Raw genomic sequence first — 17,457 nt, forward strand, 5'->3', positions numbered from 1 at the left:
AAATCACTGTCTGTGTAGAGAGTTGGAGTAGACAGCTTGCAAGATCTTTCTGGAGAAGGATGGAGAAGAAATGTTAATGCTCAGTAGCAAGAAAGAACATAGATTAGTTTGGCACCAAACTCCCTTAGGCTTCTCTGAAAATCCCAGACATGATTATGTGGGGAAAAAAATGTAAACTGATTCTTGAAGACAGCTGAAGAAAATGCTGGCTGAAATCCTAGACCAGTTAAGACAAAAATAAGCACTGACAGGAGTTGAAGCATCCTTCTAATGCTCTTAATATTTTTACATGGACAATAATAGCTGAGATACACTGATGTTATTGGTAAGCTAAATGCCTCAGGGGATTGGTAACTGTATATGGAGCTTTGGTAAAGGGAGCCTTTCACCTTTATATCACTGGTTCAAAGTGGCTCCAAGTTTGTCATGACCAATGCTTATTAACATTTCATGACTGTTCAGCAGCTTGTGAAATAAACCGAGGCACTCAGTTGAATTTCTACTCTGTAGGAGTCCACGCTTCAGTTTATTCACAGCAGATTAAAATTATTATGCATTTTCTTTTGCCCATTAATGCTGGTCTAAAGCAAAGGCTGGCCTGTCCTATCCTGTGGAACCTGTGGCCACAGAGGGCCCCGCAGCCAAGGGGCCATGCCCTGCTCACCCCCCACCGCCTGCATCAGGTTTAAAGGGCTCAGTGCAGGCAGGGAGCCTCTTCCTGGCTGGAGGGGGGTGGGGGAGTTCTTGGCTCCACTCCTGCCCCAGCCCCAGCCCTGGCCCCTGGGAGGAAACCCAGGAGTCCCCAGCATGTGCTGCCCCCACCCCGTGCCCCCCGCAGCACAGCCCACATGTGCATAGCCCAGCCTCAACTATTTTATTTCAGTGACTTTATATTGCAATTAACCGTAATTTTGATTTTTCGATGGCTCCGGGGGCCCCAAAAACTATATCTTGCAGGAGGCCCTAAAAAATTGTGGGCCAGCCCTGACTAAAGTTTGCATTGGTTGGTGCAGTAAAGGAGATGAAGGAAGTTGCTCACTGGCCATGTCTACATGAGTTGCTACTGTGCAGTCCCAGCACTGTACAGATTGTTTCCGACCCTACTGTGCAGTAGCAACAAACTACTGTGCAGTAGCTCATTGTTACTGTGTAGTAGTGGTGGTGTGTCACGGTTTGTGCCCGCTGATGCTATGTCACTATAGTGATGAGCTACATTGCTACAGCAACATATCATCTCATGTAGACATGCTCACTGAATCCTCTAGTGGCAGGCTGGCTTGCCACCATCTGCATGGCAAACCAAGCAGTGCCATGGTGCAGGGATTTTAATCTGCCAAGTGCACTTTGCTATTCTTTAGAGCAGGAGCACTATGTGACAGTACTCCTGATGGTTAATGAATGTAGCTGATCTAAATATGAACATTAAATGGATAAAACACCCCTTTCCTCCCTTCCTTGCCAACCACAGCTCCATGCTCTTTTAGGGGCACAATGAATGAGCTAATATACAAAGTAATGGGACCAAGTAGGTAAAGCCAATGGTATTTCTGATGATTCTGCTATGGAAAGATTCTGGTTTCCTGCTTGTACAGGGCTAGAAAAAACTAGCTCATTTTCAGACCAGGACAGAGCTAATAGTACCATATTTATTCACATGCCACACACCTCCAAATAAAACATGCACCTTGTTTGGGAAAGGCAAAATTAAGACCTTTTTTTTAATTTTTAACCAAACTACAGGTTTCCCTTGCTATATATGGGTTCTGTATATGCAAATTTGCTCTTATGTGATAACCCTTTTTATACCAAAATTAGTTATATGCAAAGTAAAATCACTCTTATATGATTGGTGTGGTGGAAGCCCATAGTCAGCTGCTTTGTGCGGTGCATTGTGGGAGTGACACGCAGCGAAATATAGTCTCCTGTGTGGATCTGTGCTCCTCACTTGTTGTCTGCAATACGTGTTTCTGTAGTTGCCATCCCCATTGCAGTAACATTCACCACCCCCCTGTGCTTGTGTGTACTGTCTGCTGTTGGTGAGTACCAAAATTATCTTGTAAAAGTGGTAGAAATGGGTCTGGAGGTCAGTACAGTTGAGGTCTTGGAACACATCCCTATTTGTTACATTGTAAAGTGGGTTCCCTTTATGTAAATTCGAGTTATGCACCCTTTTCCAGGAATGCATGTACAGCATAAATCGAGGGAAACCTGTATTTGGAACCAGCTGCCCCATTTAAGACACACACCCCAATTTGTGATTTCTAGTTTCCATGAAAAAGATGAGCATGGTATGTGAATAAAAATAGTATATTTGGTTGGGAATACTGGTGTCTTTCATTTACCTCTCTGTGCTGGGGGGTGCAGAGCACATTCTAAATTAAGATTAGCATCCATATTATAATGTGACTTTTTCTTTTAAAAATATAAATCAATATTACCATTAGTATGTGTATAACTTGTTTCTGGTTTCAATATAATAAAATGTCTGGAAAGAAAATTGGTGTAAACTTGTTCAAAGAGAGAGACAAACAAAAACAAACCCCTTCTCAAGGAAACAAATGGTATTTTGCTTCACTGAGAGTGTAGGAGAAGAGGGTTTTTATCACTATTCATATTCAGTAATATCACTTACTTTGTACTCGGTCGGATTTCTTGGCCGTTTTTATACCACTTCAGCTCCACTGTTGGATCTGCCAGCTCCACAACAAACCTTACTCTACCTCCTTTGTCCACTTGATATGCGGGATCTAGAACTTTGGCAAAAGCTGTTATGGGGTAGCGGTGTTATTTAAAAAGAAAGAAAGGAAAGAAAGAAAAAAGGATAATGAGAAAGAAATGAGAATGTGAATGTTATCTCCACAAAGCAAAACTGAACAAACATTGTAAAAAACCCATTATTGCTTCAGACCAAAAAATATTAATATACTATAGGTATTATAATCAAATCACTGGCAGTGAAACTCTTTATTACTGTTACTTCTGGGTTTGCCAACTAGGAAACCCTTAACAAGATAAAATTCTTAATGAATATCTGGTTGCCTGAGTAGCCGTTCTGTGATTTAGCTAAAAGTTAATGATATCCCAAATTGTTTCATTAGATTGGAAAATGCAAACTGGCATTCCATTTGTAATTAGAACTATTTGCAAAACATTTGTAAAAATATGATGTCGGGCAAAATTAGCCAAGTTTCAGATCCCAGTATAAGCTCAAAATGCCAATGAGGTTTGTCAAAATGAGTCATTAAGGTATGTAAGCCTGCTCAAGTGAAAACTAAGCTATAACCCTGGGGTGACTTTTTGCAGAGATCATGTGAAATTTATGGTTCAGTTAATTTAAACCTAAAGCCAAGTAAAACTTGGGGATTTCAAGAGTTTCACTTTGAGTTTTCAGTTGTTTTTGAACACAAAAGAAAGGCCCAAGAGAGCATATACATAGTAGATTGAAAAGTAAATGCACTGTTCTCACAACTAATTGCCCATCTCTAATTTATCAATTTAGGAAAGGAATTAATGATGTGGTTGTCTCTGCTAGCAGGTGACAGGATTCAGTGACCTAGGAGGTTCTTTAGGGTATGTCTATATTGCTATTTATCCTGTATCCTGTAGCCTCACCTTTAGCTCAAGGTCACCAACTCTCTGCATTAAAAGACCCTCGGCTTGTTTGCCAATGGCAATCCAGACTGCCCCCAAAGGTTTTCCTGCGTTCAAAGCCAGAGATCAACCCTGGGCCTATTTTATCAGAACTCACCCAGCCATACAATCTTATTTGAATCATAGAAAAATAAGGCTGGAAGAGACCAGAGAAGGTCATCTGATACAACTACCTGCTCAGGACAGAGTCCCTGTTCAAACTATCACAGCCAAGTGTTTGTCTAAACTGCGCTCAAAACTTCCACAAAGAAGGAAATTTGCTCCCAGCTGTCCCACGGCTTTCTACCATCTTCTTACCCTTGTGTGTCCCACTTCCTGCTTCTATTACCTACAATTAGAGCAAAGTAAGGAAGCACAGACAACCAGAGGGCAGACTGATTCCTAGAAAGGTTCTGCCCAAGACAACTCTCTATTCCTCAAGTGGAGCTCTTCAAGGAATCAGTCTGCCCACTATTTGTCTTTGCTTCTGTGCTTGATGTGTAGCCACAACAAGATAATATAGATGGATAGGGTAGGCTAATGTGTCTTAGGCCAGATAAGAGTGACCCAGGGTCATTCCTAAATATCACTTGTAGGCATCTCCTTGCAATTCTGTTTCTATATGTTCCTAACTACTGTGCAGCCAACCTCAGTTTATAGTGTAGCTGGGGGAAGATGCTGCTCCTCCCTGTTCTAGCCCTTAAAAGATTTCCACAGGAAGAAAGTAACAGCCATGTTGGCTCACATTAAATTCCCATAAACAATCAATTGTGCAATTACATGCCTATGGCAATGGAGACAGAGGTAATTTCTTCATAACCCAAAGCAGTTGATAATTGTCTTATTTCTAACAAAGTTTGCTCTTCTATGTGCATGTTTTGTCCTAACTCAGAGCAAGTTTAGCTATTATATTACTCAACTACATGCCTAATCTTTTTCTGAATCTTCTTTTTTGAATTATCAACTTCTTTGTCCCAACGACATCATTTGGACAGGGTTCCTTAAAGGCTTTGTTTAATTAAAAAATGCAAAATACTTCCTTTCCTTTTGTCTTTAATTTTGCTGCTTTTCATTTATTTTGAATGTCTCTCTTTTTCTTGTTTAATGGGAAGGTAAATAGAAGGGAGAGACTGAATTTTTCTACACTATTGGAGTTTGTTGTAACTGAAAAAGTGACACTGTGGTATGGTGGGAGAGGTTTTAACAGCAAAGACAAATGATGGACTTCTGACTGCCCAAATGACTGCAAGTAATTTTAATTTTCCAAATGAGACAGCAACAAGCATAGCTATGTATTTTGATTCTAGTTGCAATTGGCAGAGTTAAATAAATAAATATACATAGCTTCTGGGTTTTCTGGACCTGGGGAATCTGGTATGGGTAAACCAGGTTGAGAGCAGATTATTTATATTCCCTGGATACTAGAACCTGGCTCTAGCCCCTGACATAACCAACCTAGCTAGGGAGAAACAGTCTGAATCAGCCTACCCCGAACAGAACTGAATGTACTGGCATCCACAGGGGTTACAGTGAACCTGCATGTAACTTTAAAATTCTTGTTTTTATAACATGCCTTAATAGACTTAATAGCATGGTCTCTAAATTCTACAGTCCTTAATCAGGCAACACTCCCTTTGAAATCAGTGCCAGTCTTGCTGAAATAAGCACTGCAAGTTAGCCAACTGAAACAGAGATGTTTTTAAAAATGCTGAACAGGGCACAGCTTTACGTGAAGCAAAATCTGCCCCTACTTAGTCTCTTTCAGTACCTCTGCACAAAAGGTAGTTTTTGTCCCTGTATATTTCATGGTACTTCCAATCATATTCTTTCTCTTGAGATGACAACTCCTGTTTGACCATTAGATGTAAGAATACTCTGCCTTCCTCATACCTGCACTCTTCTTCACTTCCCTCTTCATGCGCTTCAGACGTTTTAGCATGCCTCTCAGATCAGTGATACCATACTGAAACGCAATCTTCTCATACTCATTGGGATTGGCATTCTTCAGGAGCTCCCACACATCTATCTCAGGCTCTTCCTCTTGTTTAATCTCCCTAACAGCAGCAAAAAAAAATGTTGTAGCATATTTAGTGAGACGTCACTGAATTAGAAATAAGGGACCAGAGGGACATTAAAGTGCAATGTTATGCTAGAAAGGTTTTGGCCAAGTTTGTAGATTTAAATCAAAATTTGATTTCACTTAAGAATGGGCCTGAGCAACCAAGGTCTACTCTGAATTCACACTTCTTCAGGGAAATAAAATCCAGGAATGCAGTTTGGCCCTTTCTAGACAGAACGGAAATTCTAACTTCTCAAAAGCGTAGGAAGAGTTTGGGTCTTGAGCTTTAGTATGGGCAACAGGGAAGTGGCAGCACTTTGTGGGAGTTTTTATATTTCTTCATGAAAAAATCCATTTAAAAATACTCCAGAAACATAAGGGCTAATTTTGAACTCATTTAAGCAGGTCTAACTTCACTGATTTTGTTGGAGTCTGATTCACAAGAACATAACTAAGATCAAAGCCTAAGCTCGAGATTCCTTAATTATCATAAAAGAAGACCATGATTCTATGAATGCAGACTCTGGTACTGCAACTGGTTCTGACCTATGCTAAAACTCAAGAGAGTCCACGGAAATTTGTGCAGGCTTAAGAGTACAGCTGTACTTCCCATATTGCAGGAATAAAGCATAAATTTGCTATGAGGCCAAGAGTTATGGGTTGCCACCTTGACCTGGTTCTGTGACATAAATCTGTTGGTTTTAATACTTACCCCAATTTTAGAAACAGTAAGCATTTTTTATATCTCTAGAGTTCTGTTTGTTCAAGTTTGTCAGATTTCACATTACAGCTAAAGTACCATATTTATTGTATCCAGCTACTATTTTAGAGCCAAGATAGTTGGCTGATAAAAAGAAAACTAATTAATACTAATTTTAGAACTAATAGACATTAAATGCAAGGATAATAGGGTCAGCCTGAATAAAATGGTTATTTTAGTAAGTGATCTAACAAAAGAGAGCTGCTAATGTAGTCTAGAACTTAAGAGCAGTGAGGATAAATGTCTTAACCTTCTTTCCTAGAAGAATGGTAGCTGAGGGAAAGGTCGTTCTTCTTAAGTCTGATTGGTTCTGTTGGAATAAAAAAAATGGGCAGCAAAAGAAGAAAATAATAAGGATGAAAAAAGAAAAGAAAATCCTGGGAGACTTCTATGTATATACGGTGAGTAGAATATTGGACTGAGAGCCATCAAATGTTATCTTTCTTGTAACGTATACAGACGTGTTGGGATAGCTGAGAACTGTAATAGCATTGGATCAGTGATTATGAGACAGCAATATAGTATATGGTATAATGTATGCAGTTTACAAGCATTTATTGTATGGTAGCGTTATTTTAAATGGCCTACCACTGACAATGTTTTGAAATATTTTCAGCACATGCAGTTTAACATTATGCTTAAGCATAATATAAAGAATATCATTCTATGTTTTATATCTCATTTTTGCTTTGTGCTTACAATTTTTGGAGACTGACTACTTACTGCATAAACTGAAGTTTTGGTGAGAGTCTTCCTGTATGTAGTCAGGTTAGAACCAGCTTACAAACAAATGTAAAAGCTAAGACACACTGAGGGGCAGAATTCTTATCTCAATGTGTTTAAGACATTAACTGTGCAACTCCTATTAGCACTAATGAGAGTTGCACAAAAACGTCCATGTAAAAATGGTAATGTCTGCCCTTTAAATCAGGCTCTGGTTGAGAAAGAGGATCTGCATGTCCTGACCTCAGCTGTTTAAAACAGTCTTTCTAGTCCCCTTGCATAAATGGAGAACAAATTTTGACACTGAGCAAACAAACTTTGTTCCAAGACTGTAATATTTGTACCTGTGCATAGTGGGCAAACAATATTTATTATTTTCTTGATAGGCTTGCTGTAAATCATTTGGGCCACAAAATCTCATCCCATTTTTTTTCCAAGATGTGCATTGTGTTGAAAAAAGTTTTTTTTAAGCTGTAACGTTTGAGTTTCTATGGGTGCGTCTACATGTTGCCCTACATCGCTGTAGCAACTTGCTGTATAACTGTAGCATGTCGCTATGACAATGTAGAGTGAAGTGGGTTTACACATGAGCAGCAGCAACTTTGCTGGAGCAGCACGCTTCCCTGTTTTAGAGCGCCTCTATGGCAAAGTAGAGGCAAAATCTAACCGTGTGCTGTGCACACAGCACAATATGGCAATTATGACGCAGTAGCATCATTGCCATACGGCGACGTTTAGATGTACCCTGTGAGATCTTATGCTTTTGGGACTTCACAGCATTACTGATGCATTGACAGTCATGAGACACCCAGTCACACAGTATGTCATTAAGATAACTAACTCATTTGTCTTCCAATAAGACCAGCACAAAGCTAAAAAGCAGGCAAGATTCAGATTTTAGGCATTTTAGACTTTGGGTAAAATATATATACACAATGTACTTATGCACCCACTGGTAAAAAAGACCTAGCTTGTTTTCTTAAGTACTGTAGCAAGCCAACAGACTAGGAACACATCTGAATACTGCTTCCAAACATACTGAAACATGTATGTTTAATTGTCCTATCAGTAGTAATGGTTGGTTAAATCTGACTGGGAAGTAAGTAGCAATCATACTTCTCAGTCAGTTAAACTCATAAATGTGAGATTGCATTTCACCAATTTAAACATGGGGGGGGGCAAAACAGTCAATATACCTTTTTTAAATTACAACATTTAAAAACAGGTTCAATGAAAAGTTTGGTTTGCCCATTAAACACAACAGTTATACTATGTTTCAATGGATATATCATTTTATCATAAAAATAATGAATTTATGTCAGTAGAATGATAAAAGATACTGTTTCACATTACCACAGAAACACTGAAACTTCTTCACATGCCATCCATATATTAGTAATAAAAAACCCCACACAGAAAGTCATTAGAACTGTCACATTATTCTTGTATTAGTATGATAAATAAATGAACATCTTTAAAATAAAAGATTCTAGTTAGGGATGAGAAGAGAGTAAAAATAGAGACCTGGTGGATATGAATTTGTTCAAAATTCTTTTGCTTTCAGTTATTACTATAAGATTGATGGTTGGTTCAATATTCTGGTTCCAGCACATTTTTTTTTCCTTTGTATGAAACAACTTAGATAATTCAATAGCTAAGTTACTTATACAGTCTCTATTATCATACTACTTAAGCACCTCAACTTTTTTTTCTCATTCAGGGGTAAATAATAGTGGAGATGAAGGCCCAAATTCTGCTTCCAGGAATGCATACCCAGCTCCCATTGAATTCAATAACAGTTGTACCGTTGTATCAATAGCCAAACAGGTCCAAAGGTTTACAACCCCAATAGGGTATAGTTGTCTTAATAGTGCTCAGATCTTAAATGAGCTATTGAAATAATGATGCATAGTTATTTAGCTGTCATCATATAAAGGGAAATTGAATATACCAACACTTCTATCCAGGTGTTCTTGTACTGGAACAAACAGGTGGACATAAGCTCTTCCTTATATACTAGAATTGCAAAGCCATATCATAAGCCACCTGAAAGCAATTTTCCCCTAATTTTGTAAGCTGGTATCAAATTTTAGGTACATTTTCAGCATCCCATAAAGATATCCAACTGTTCTTTGTTTTTTAAGTCACATCATAAAAGAACACATAGTTAGTGTAGGCCAGGGGTGCTCAACCTATGGCCCACAGTCTAGTTTTGCCCACAGAGCTGTGTCATGCTGCCTGTTGTGCTCTCTGCAGGTCTGGAAATTTGGCAGTGGGGGACTGGTAGCAGTGTTACTTGCTGCTCACCTGCTGCCAAATTTTCAAACCCCTGGGGAGCCTGCAGACAAGATAGTGTGGTCCTGCATGCTAAGTCTGATGTGCAGGGCTGGGACAGTACAGAGCCAGATTCCAACATATGGGGCCTGATCCAGGCACATGGGCTTGGGATGGTGTGGGGCCCAAGCAGGGCTACATGAAGCCTGATCCAGTTGGCACAGGGCCTAGTCCGGATGTGCAGTGCCTGATTCAGGTATGCGGGGCCAAAACCTGTGTGCTACCCTTGCAAAGGATCCAACCTGCAGACCAGCCCTGTGCCACTCATCTAGCCCCTGGAACCAAAAGTCAATCACCACTGGTATAGAATAAATAATAATTGTACTGAATTTTCTAGTTGAACCAGAAAGAAGGAAAGAACTGAAAAGCCAGTGTTCATGTAACTTAAAATCCTATTCCATGGTGTGCATGCACTGAGCAGGAAAACTACATGGAAACAATGTCAGTCCATAGAATTTGTAAGCACTGGGAGTGTCTACACATGCATGTATGCCAGCTTAAATTTACTGCGCAATAAGCAGGAATAGGCCAGCATCTACAAGTGCAGGTGGTCAACCTCATTAACATTGTGTATGGAGTGACTTGGGACTAAAGTTAGTCTCAAGTCGGTCTGCAAACACAGTGTTACTGAGCAATAACGCGTCTACATATGTTACTGTGCAGTAACTAATTGGGTGTAAATTTAATACCTGCATGATGCAGGTATCAAATTTACTCTTAAGCTGGCACGACTCGCCATATTTACTGCACAGTACAGGCATGCATGTGTAGACTTGTGCCTGTACTGTGCAGTAATTTTGGTTACTGTGCTGTAAATGTGCACGTGTAGACGCGCCCACTGTGTGCAGTTTTAATCTATAAATACTTAATAAAGTAAACTGAAAATGTACCCAAAGGATTAACTTAACCCCTGTATTTCCTTATGTTCACACCAGACTCAATTTTCTGAACTGCTCATCCCTGCATAGGAAAAAAAAACCTCATGCAAACACAAAATAGATAGTCTATAGACTAAATACTATGGGTCTCTTCCAGTAAGAAAGCCTACGACAACCTAAAACATTTGACAAATCTGAGAACTTTCTTTCCTCTGTTATATTTACATGATAGTTAGCTCAATGTTTGCATTTTCTATTCTAAGTATTAAAGTTAGAAATACCAGAAGAAAGTAAAAATATCAAATTCCTGAGAAATGATTAATACTAAACCTAACTCTTTCTGTGTGAACTTAATGATTTCCAATCCACACCTGCTCACTTCATCACTTGGTTCTCACCTACGTTTCAGGAGACCACTAAAGTCAAGTTCTCCTGCATCGTCTTGTCCTTCACCGCTGTTATTAATAAAGAAAAATCAAATCTTTGTTTAATACAGAGAGACTAAAACAACACACATTGCAAACACTCTAGATATACTGTATATGCAATACTGTCTAGGCACACAAGTAATTGTATAAAATCAACACAAACTTATGTTCTTTCCCACACAGCCATGTTTCCATAACAAGCACCTGTGGAAAATAACACAAAAGGTTTGTATTGTTTGTTGTTATACTTATCAGACAAATTTTTGTAGCGGCATACATAAATTTGCCAAAATTTGTGTTACGATTCAGTAACACAAATGTACTTTAGCCAGCACAAAGGGCTTTGTTTTGGGGTTCCAATAATATGTTTATATAAAAACAAAGGACTTGTGCTGATCTTTGCTATGAATGTAAAGCAAAGATTTGCATTGTTGTGTATTCTGCATTTAACAATGCATACCATGTCAAATACCAGATAGCACAGTGTTATATACTGTGTGTGTCAGTGGAGGGAGAAGTCAGGAAAAAATAGTATTTTGTACTCTTAAGAGAGGAATTGTAGCCTTTTTAAAAGATGCATTCCCTTGTAGAAGGTGTTCCGTAGCAAGTAAACTTCATTACAGCTATACACAGAAGAAAATGCTCTGTTGTCGGGTGATCCCTGTAAAATGAGAGGTAAAATCCTGGAGCCACTGAAGTCAACTGCAGTTCTTTCAGTGATGCCAGGGTTTCACTTTAGATTTTTCATAAAGTAGTTTTCTTAAAGTTTTCAGAAATATCTTCTTCTGTTTGCAGTGTTGTTGCTGCTGAGCCATTGTGCTATATTTAAAAATATACCCCTAGAAAGGAAAGCACCTTGAAATTAATATCTTTCTGAGCACGTGTTTGCCCTTTATAGCTCATATTTTTAATAAAAAATAGGTACTTCTTAGTGACAGTTATGAAGTTTGCTTATATGCTTAAATTTAAAAAATAACATTGGTCTTCTGTGTGTAAAATTAATTCCACTATTTATATTTATTTTTTATAAGAAAAATGATGAGTTAAGAACTATAAAGATCACATTATACCAGTGGTTTCAATGGTTATTTGATCCCAAATACAAATAATTTAGGAAAAAATATTTAGAACTGAATGCTTTGTACCAAGTTGTTTGAAATGTGTGTATTGTAATGTTACTGTAAAGATGAAACTGTGACATGCTTTTTTTCTATTCTGAGATAACATGGGCCCAATATCTATCTTATTTAAGTCAATGGGAGTTTTGCCACTGGCTTCAGTGAGTGCATGACTGGACCCACAATAGCTTTTATGTCATAGCTTGTAATTTTCAAGAAATATATGGTAATATATTTTATTGAATAAATAAATAAATAAATAAAATACATTTACTGGCTTCTTTTTTACCTGTTAAAAATTGCACTTCAATCTCATTTTAAGGTTTATTCTATTATACATGATATCTATGATATAAGGTTACTGCATCCCACCCACATCCAACTGTTTCAAATCCCACTTCTGTCATCTTTATTTATAATGCCACCTATTAATAACACTTGATACATTTGGCTAGCAGAGATGGTGGTGGATGAATGTGTGCTCATAACTTATTGAGGAACTTCATAGGATCACAAGTTAAAGTTACCTTCTTTTGAAAGCAGATCGGATGTCAAGGGATGGAGCAGCCTGAGAAGATTCTAAGAAAGCAAAAAAAAAGTTTAAAAAGTTAATAGAAATATTTGATTTTCTTGTTTAAAATGAGTTCAGTTCCACTTTTCAGTGGACACAACATATGTGCTTTTCCAGCACTAAAAGCTACCCAGTGCAAGTCTGCTCAGTGCTGAAGTAGGTGTTTTTTAATACTTTCCTCTAATCTACATTCTCCATTCCCATACACGAGACTAAATTGTGTGATATTTCTCTCACATTCCCTCCCCACCTACACACATGCATGCATTCACATACATACAACCCTTTCTCTCTAACTCACATCCTCAACTCTTCTACATATTCTTGCTAAGCATTTTACAGGATAAATGATGACCTTGTGTACAATCATAGGCCTTGTGCTGGCTCCTGGCACAGGGATGCACCTGAACCAGGGCCACTCTGATGGAACAACACTGATCTATAGTGAAGTAATGGATGCAGATAGTTTGGCTTCTTGGCTAACATGCTAGTGAATACATACAGACTCCTAGACTTTTTGGGTTAATTGACAGTCAGCTCTTGAACATGCCCTTAATTGTGGCCTGCTTTCCTTACTGATGAACAAATATTCTGGCCTTGGTAATTTGGTAAGCTTGTTTTGCTAGGGAGGAACAAATATTCTATTAGCTGCCAGAGTGCTGCTGGTCCTAAGTATTCAGGAAGGTTGCCTGGACCTGTCTTGTCTAGCAGCTGAAATTACAGGATTAGGCAACCAACTGTACATTTTAGGATCAAGCAATAACTTTTTGGGGGATCAATAGGTTTAAATGAAAAAAGTTGATCTTACCATGGACTTCAAGATCAAAAGTGCAGCTATCAAATTTATCCTTATATGTTACTTCACATCGGTAGTTCCCAGCATAATTTTCCTTGGCTTGAATGATTTGCATCTCAAATGTGTAAATCTTAAAGTCAAACATAGGGTACAATAAGTCTTTTAGTTTGAGATCCGTGTCTAAAAGTCAGAAGTTAAAAGCTGTGGACTAGATTAAGGGCTTGCTCTCTTAGCCTCATATCAGGATGAGGCCTAGCTGTGTTGACCATATTCCAAGTTCTGGCTCCTTCAGAGCCTGTTATATGCTAGGGAAGGTAATATGATACATCATGTCATTAATGGACAAAACATTTTTGGGAAGTATGTGGTAGAGCCAGGTACTGAATGCAGTTCTCCCAAATCCCTATCTACTGCCTTAATTATGAGACCTTCCATCCTTAGAGGAACAAACAGTTAAGAATAGCTTTACAGGGTTTGGGATTTCCCTCTGGAAGAATTAAAAAAAAAAGAAATTAAAAAGAAAAGTACCTTGGTTTGACGTTCAAATGTCTCCTTCAGCTGAAGGTGCTTTCCTGCTTTACTGGCTAGATCCATCCATTTACCTTTGAACCACTTAACATTTGGCTTTCGAAGAAGATCTTTGGCTTCTACTTTGGCTACAAATGTAATATTCCCCCCTTTGAAAAAAGAAAAAATAATACAGTTGTTAGTAAAAATGCGGCTGTCTATCATGTAAAAAAATTCTTGTATTACAGTTTTGTGGGGTTCTCAGTAACAGTGTCAAGCTCATGAGAGTCAAATGCATTCAGACAAAGGGGTTGTTTAAACAGAGGACTTCAGTGTAGTATAGAAATACCCATCTGGGCTTTGGTTGAGCTAGTTTGGATACTGCATTCCAGATAGTCATGGCAGCACATTGCTCTGCTCATTCTACAAAGCAAAATTAGTCTAGCTCAAGCTCCAGGCTACACCAATCTTGACAGCAAGCTAATTAGCCTATCTACAGCACTATATAGAGACATTACACTGCTTTCAATTTGGGAGGTAGCATGACAGGCAATGTGGCCTGCCGCACAATAAGCTTGTAATGAGAACTGTTCTGTTAGTGACAGTGCAAGAATAAATAGCACAATTGATCATCAATGTCCTACAATAGACCAAACCTACCCACCTTCACTCTTGGTACATTATTATTCAATTTAAACTGTGTCTTGAATTAATCGACTGAATATTTTCTTTAGAGGAAGGCTAGATTTGGCCTAAAATTGGAGCATACAGCTCCTACTGGAATCAACGGGAAAGATATGTATCTGAAGGCAGAATCTGAATGTTCTGCGAACTGCACATATGTTTGCAGAGTTCACTTGTGTCTTAAAACCCAGCATTTAATTTTTTTTTCTAGGCACTTACCAACCCTTACTGTACCACCCTGTGGTTTTTCAACAAATAATGTGGATCTCTGAGAATCATCGCACTTCTCTGTTTCATCTGGAGTTCCTTCAGACCATACTGGTATGCAGAAAAAAAAGGGGAAATATTACTTTTCAGCCTGGTTTATTCTCTCCAAAGAACACTTACCTGAATTCATTAATCTCTCTAAATGTATTGCCTCTTCTCTTCAGACCTCCTCAATAACAGAAGTAATTGACATCCCATTGTCAGGGATGAAGCTGTTATATTATCTAGAACTCCTTCAGGAATACCACCTCTGTGGTGGAAAATGAGATAACATTGGTTGTGGGGGAGGACTGGAGCATCTGGTACAAATACCGAGAACAACTTGCATTGCACCAGAGATGTGCCTAGAAAGCAGTTGTGGCTGAATATGTGAAAGGGTGGTTCTATATTTCTTAGTAATAAAGTAGAAGGTTTGAAAAAAAATTATACCACTTCAGGGTTAATGATGGATTGAGCTTCCTAGTTTGTGTTAGAGTAATTTCAGGCTGCTACATAGAGATAAAATAAGCAATTTGCAATCCTCCAGCAACCCAGGATGCACCACTTTCAGTCCCCCCACCTTCCCCAGAGCAGGGATAAAGTTCAGGTGTCCTGCCTCCTAGCCACATCCCTGCTCACTAGCCCTCGAATGGGAAGTCAGAGCTCTGCAAACAAGAGACAGTATTAACTTTTAATGTGTGCCTGTTCACAGCACATTCTAACTTTTAACACCTTTTAACATTGCACAGATTTAGGATAGTCTAAGTATCATGTCTAACTTCATGCTTGCTCACAAGCAAGACAAGAGTCACCACTAGGTGCTTAATTTGTATAGGTTTCTCTCAATCCTGCAATCACTCAGCAGTGGGTACAACCCCATTTTTCTCATTCACCTGGAAGACAAGGGAGGAAGAGGCATGCCTTTGCATTTTGATCTTTCCTTACAGAGATGGAAAAGGGGAGTTTGAGTCTCAGCATATAACGAGGCTAGCCCTGTGCACTGGTTGATGTTCAAGGAGAACTAACTACACCTAAATGTTTCAGGCACACCTTCATGGTTCCATTTCTTGTTGAAGTCAGTGGGAATTTGGAGTCAAAGTGGGCCACCATGACCAGAAAGGAAGTACATGCAGGGCTTCTGGAGACTTTTCCTCCGTGAGACCTTCTACAGTCCCTGGGTGTGGATTAAACCTGACTTCCAATGGAAAACCCATGGAGAGTGAAAAAGAAAACATCTGAGCCAAATGCTCCCTTCCTAGAGATAAAGTAAAATATGTGTCTTTGAGTTAGAACTTGTGGAATAAATACTAGCATTACCCCTCCCCAGATGAGAAGTGTGGGCTGCTGCAGAGGTGAAGATGGGTACAGCCAGTAAAGCTAGCACCACTATAGACATGCTGAAATGGCAGTATGTGCAGAACTGCAGGGATACTGTGTGTCTAATCCCCTTTGTGCCAGACTCAGAATCCCCCTTTCCATGGTTCCTCCTGGAAAAAAAATGCCTTCTAGAGGTTGCTGAATGGGAAAAAAAATAGCACTTATGTCTAGCTTGTTCAGTGCCTTTCAAGTTTTGGTCCCATCTTGTTGCTGAAATAAAATATTATTTTGAATGTACAGTACCTGTTGTAAAAGACCATTTGTCAAGTGTCAATATAGTCTTTACTCTCTGTAAGGATTATTACTAAAATAATTTTACAGTCTGACAAAAACTGCCTAAATATCTAACAAATAACTTCATTGATCATGATTCATTACTCAACCAGAAAAATGTAGTTGAATTGTTGTATCTAATTAAAAGCTATAAAATATTTCAGGAGATCTAAAAATACTAAATGACTGTTTCTAGAGTATATAAAAGAATGTTGTTTTCAGTCTTTTGATGCACTCTAGGTGTGAGAGTATCCAGTACCACTGGACATCTTTTTGTATGTTATTTCTTGCATGCAGACACACACAGAACAAATACGTTGTGCATAAAGACAAGTGGGAAATGGCCACTAGAGTAAATACATTATGTAATACTGGCTGACTCTTGAATCTGTAACATGCAGACAGCAGTAATCCTAAAAAAATCACAAAATGATACTGAAAAAACAACATTATCAAACAACTTTAAGACTGGCTGATAAGTTACAAAATTTCCAAACAGGAAACATGTTTGGTATGAATCAAGACTGGCAGGGGGCGATTATTCCAGGTAAATCAGTGGTTGAAGTTCCAACTCAGCATTTCATTTAAGAGACTGCAAGCCCTGCAACTGCAACGACAGGGGAGCGGCTTTATCTGCTCAAATGGGAAGAAAAAGGTCATGGTTCCTTAAAAGTTTCCTGCCCTTTTGGCTGGAAGAAGGGGGCAAGAAGGGAGGGCATCACCTGAACAAAGGGCTGGACATAGGACACATGTAAAGCAATAGCCTTTTGCACATTGCACTCGGGCAGATATACACACACACTCTTTGCCTGATGGAGTCCTCTGTCACACTCAGTTCAGCAGCTAGTGACCAATTTCCTTTGTTTAAAAGTAATAAAAAAAATTATGGTTGAGTGTTGTATGAAAATCTGTAATAAGAATTAAAGGTAAATTAGCTTTAAGAAATAATTCATTAATGATAAATTGCATTATGCTAGGATTGGAATGTTTCATTTTCTTTTTTTTTCCATCAAGAAGTCTCACCTGAATCTTTTCTCTGTCCCCGCTGTGTAGTCCCATCTGAAAGGAAAGAG

General features: G+C 38.7%; 1 protein-coding gene across 5 annotated transcripts in view; it reads right to left on the reverse strand.

Moving 5' to 3' along the window:
* Positions 1-17,457, reverse strand: part of MYBPC1 (myosin binding protein C, slow type) — a 111,552-nt gene that overhangs the window by 49,724 nt on the left and 44,371 nt on the right. For 4 of the 5 annotated variants that reach the window (XM_014517912.2, XM_006019523.3, XM_006019525.3 and 1 more), the window contains 8 exons: positions 17,408-17,443; positions 14,708-14,806; positions 13,826-13,974; positions 13,310-13,427; positions 12,458-12,509; positions 10,783-10,839; positions 5,521-5,684; positions 2,633-2,765 (listed from right to left, as the gene is read on the reverse strand). In XM_014517912.2, coding sequence (XP_014373398.1) covers positions 2,633-2,765; positions 5,521-5,684; positions 10,783-10,839; positions 12,458-12,509; positions 13,310-13,427; positions 13,826-13,974; positions 14,708-14,806; positions 17,408-17,443 — 808 coding nt within the window. The remainder of the gene's footprint in view (positions 1-2,632; positions 2,766-5,520; positions 5,685-10,782; positions 10,840-12,457; positions 12,510-13,309; positions 13,428-13,825; positions 13,975-14,707; positions 14,807-17,407; positions 17,444-17,457) is intronic. The other variant, XM_014517914.2, reaches the window with a different exon arrangement.

Source organism: Alligator sinensis, unplaced genomic scaffold (assembly GCF_000455745.1).
Source record: "Alligator sinensis unplaced genomic scaffold, ASM45574v1 scaffold74_2, whole genome shotgun sequence".
In the NCBI taxonomy this organism is placed as follows: Eukaryota; Metazoa; Chordata; order Crocodylia; family Alligatoridae; genus Alligator; species Alligator sinensis.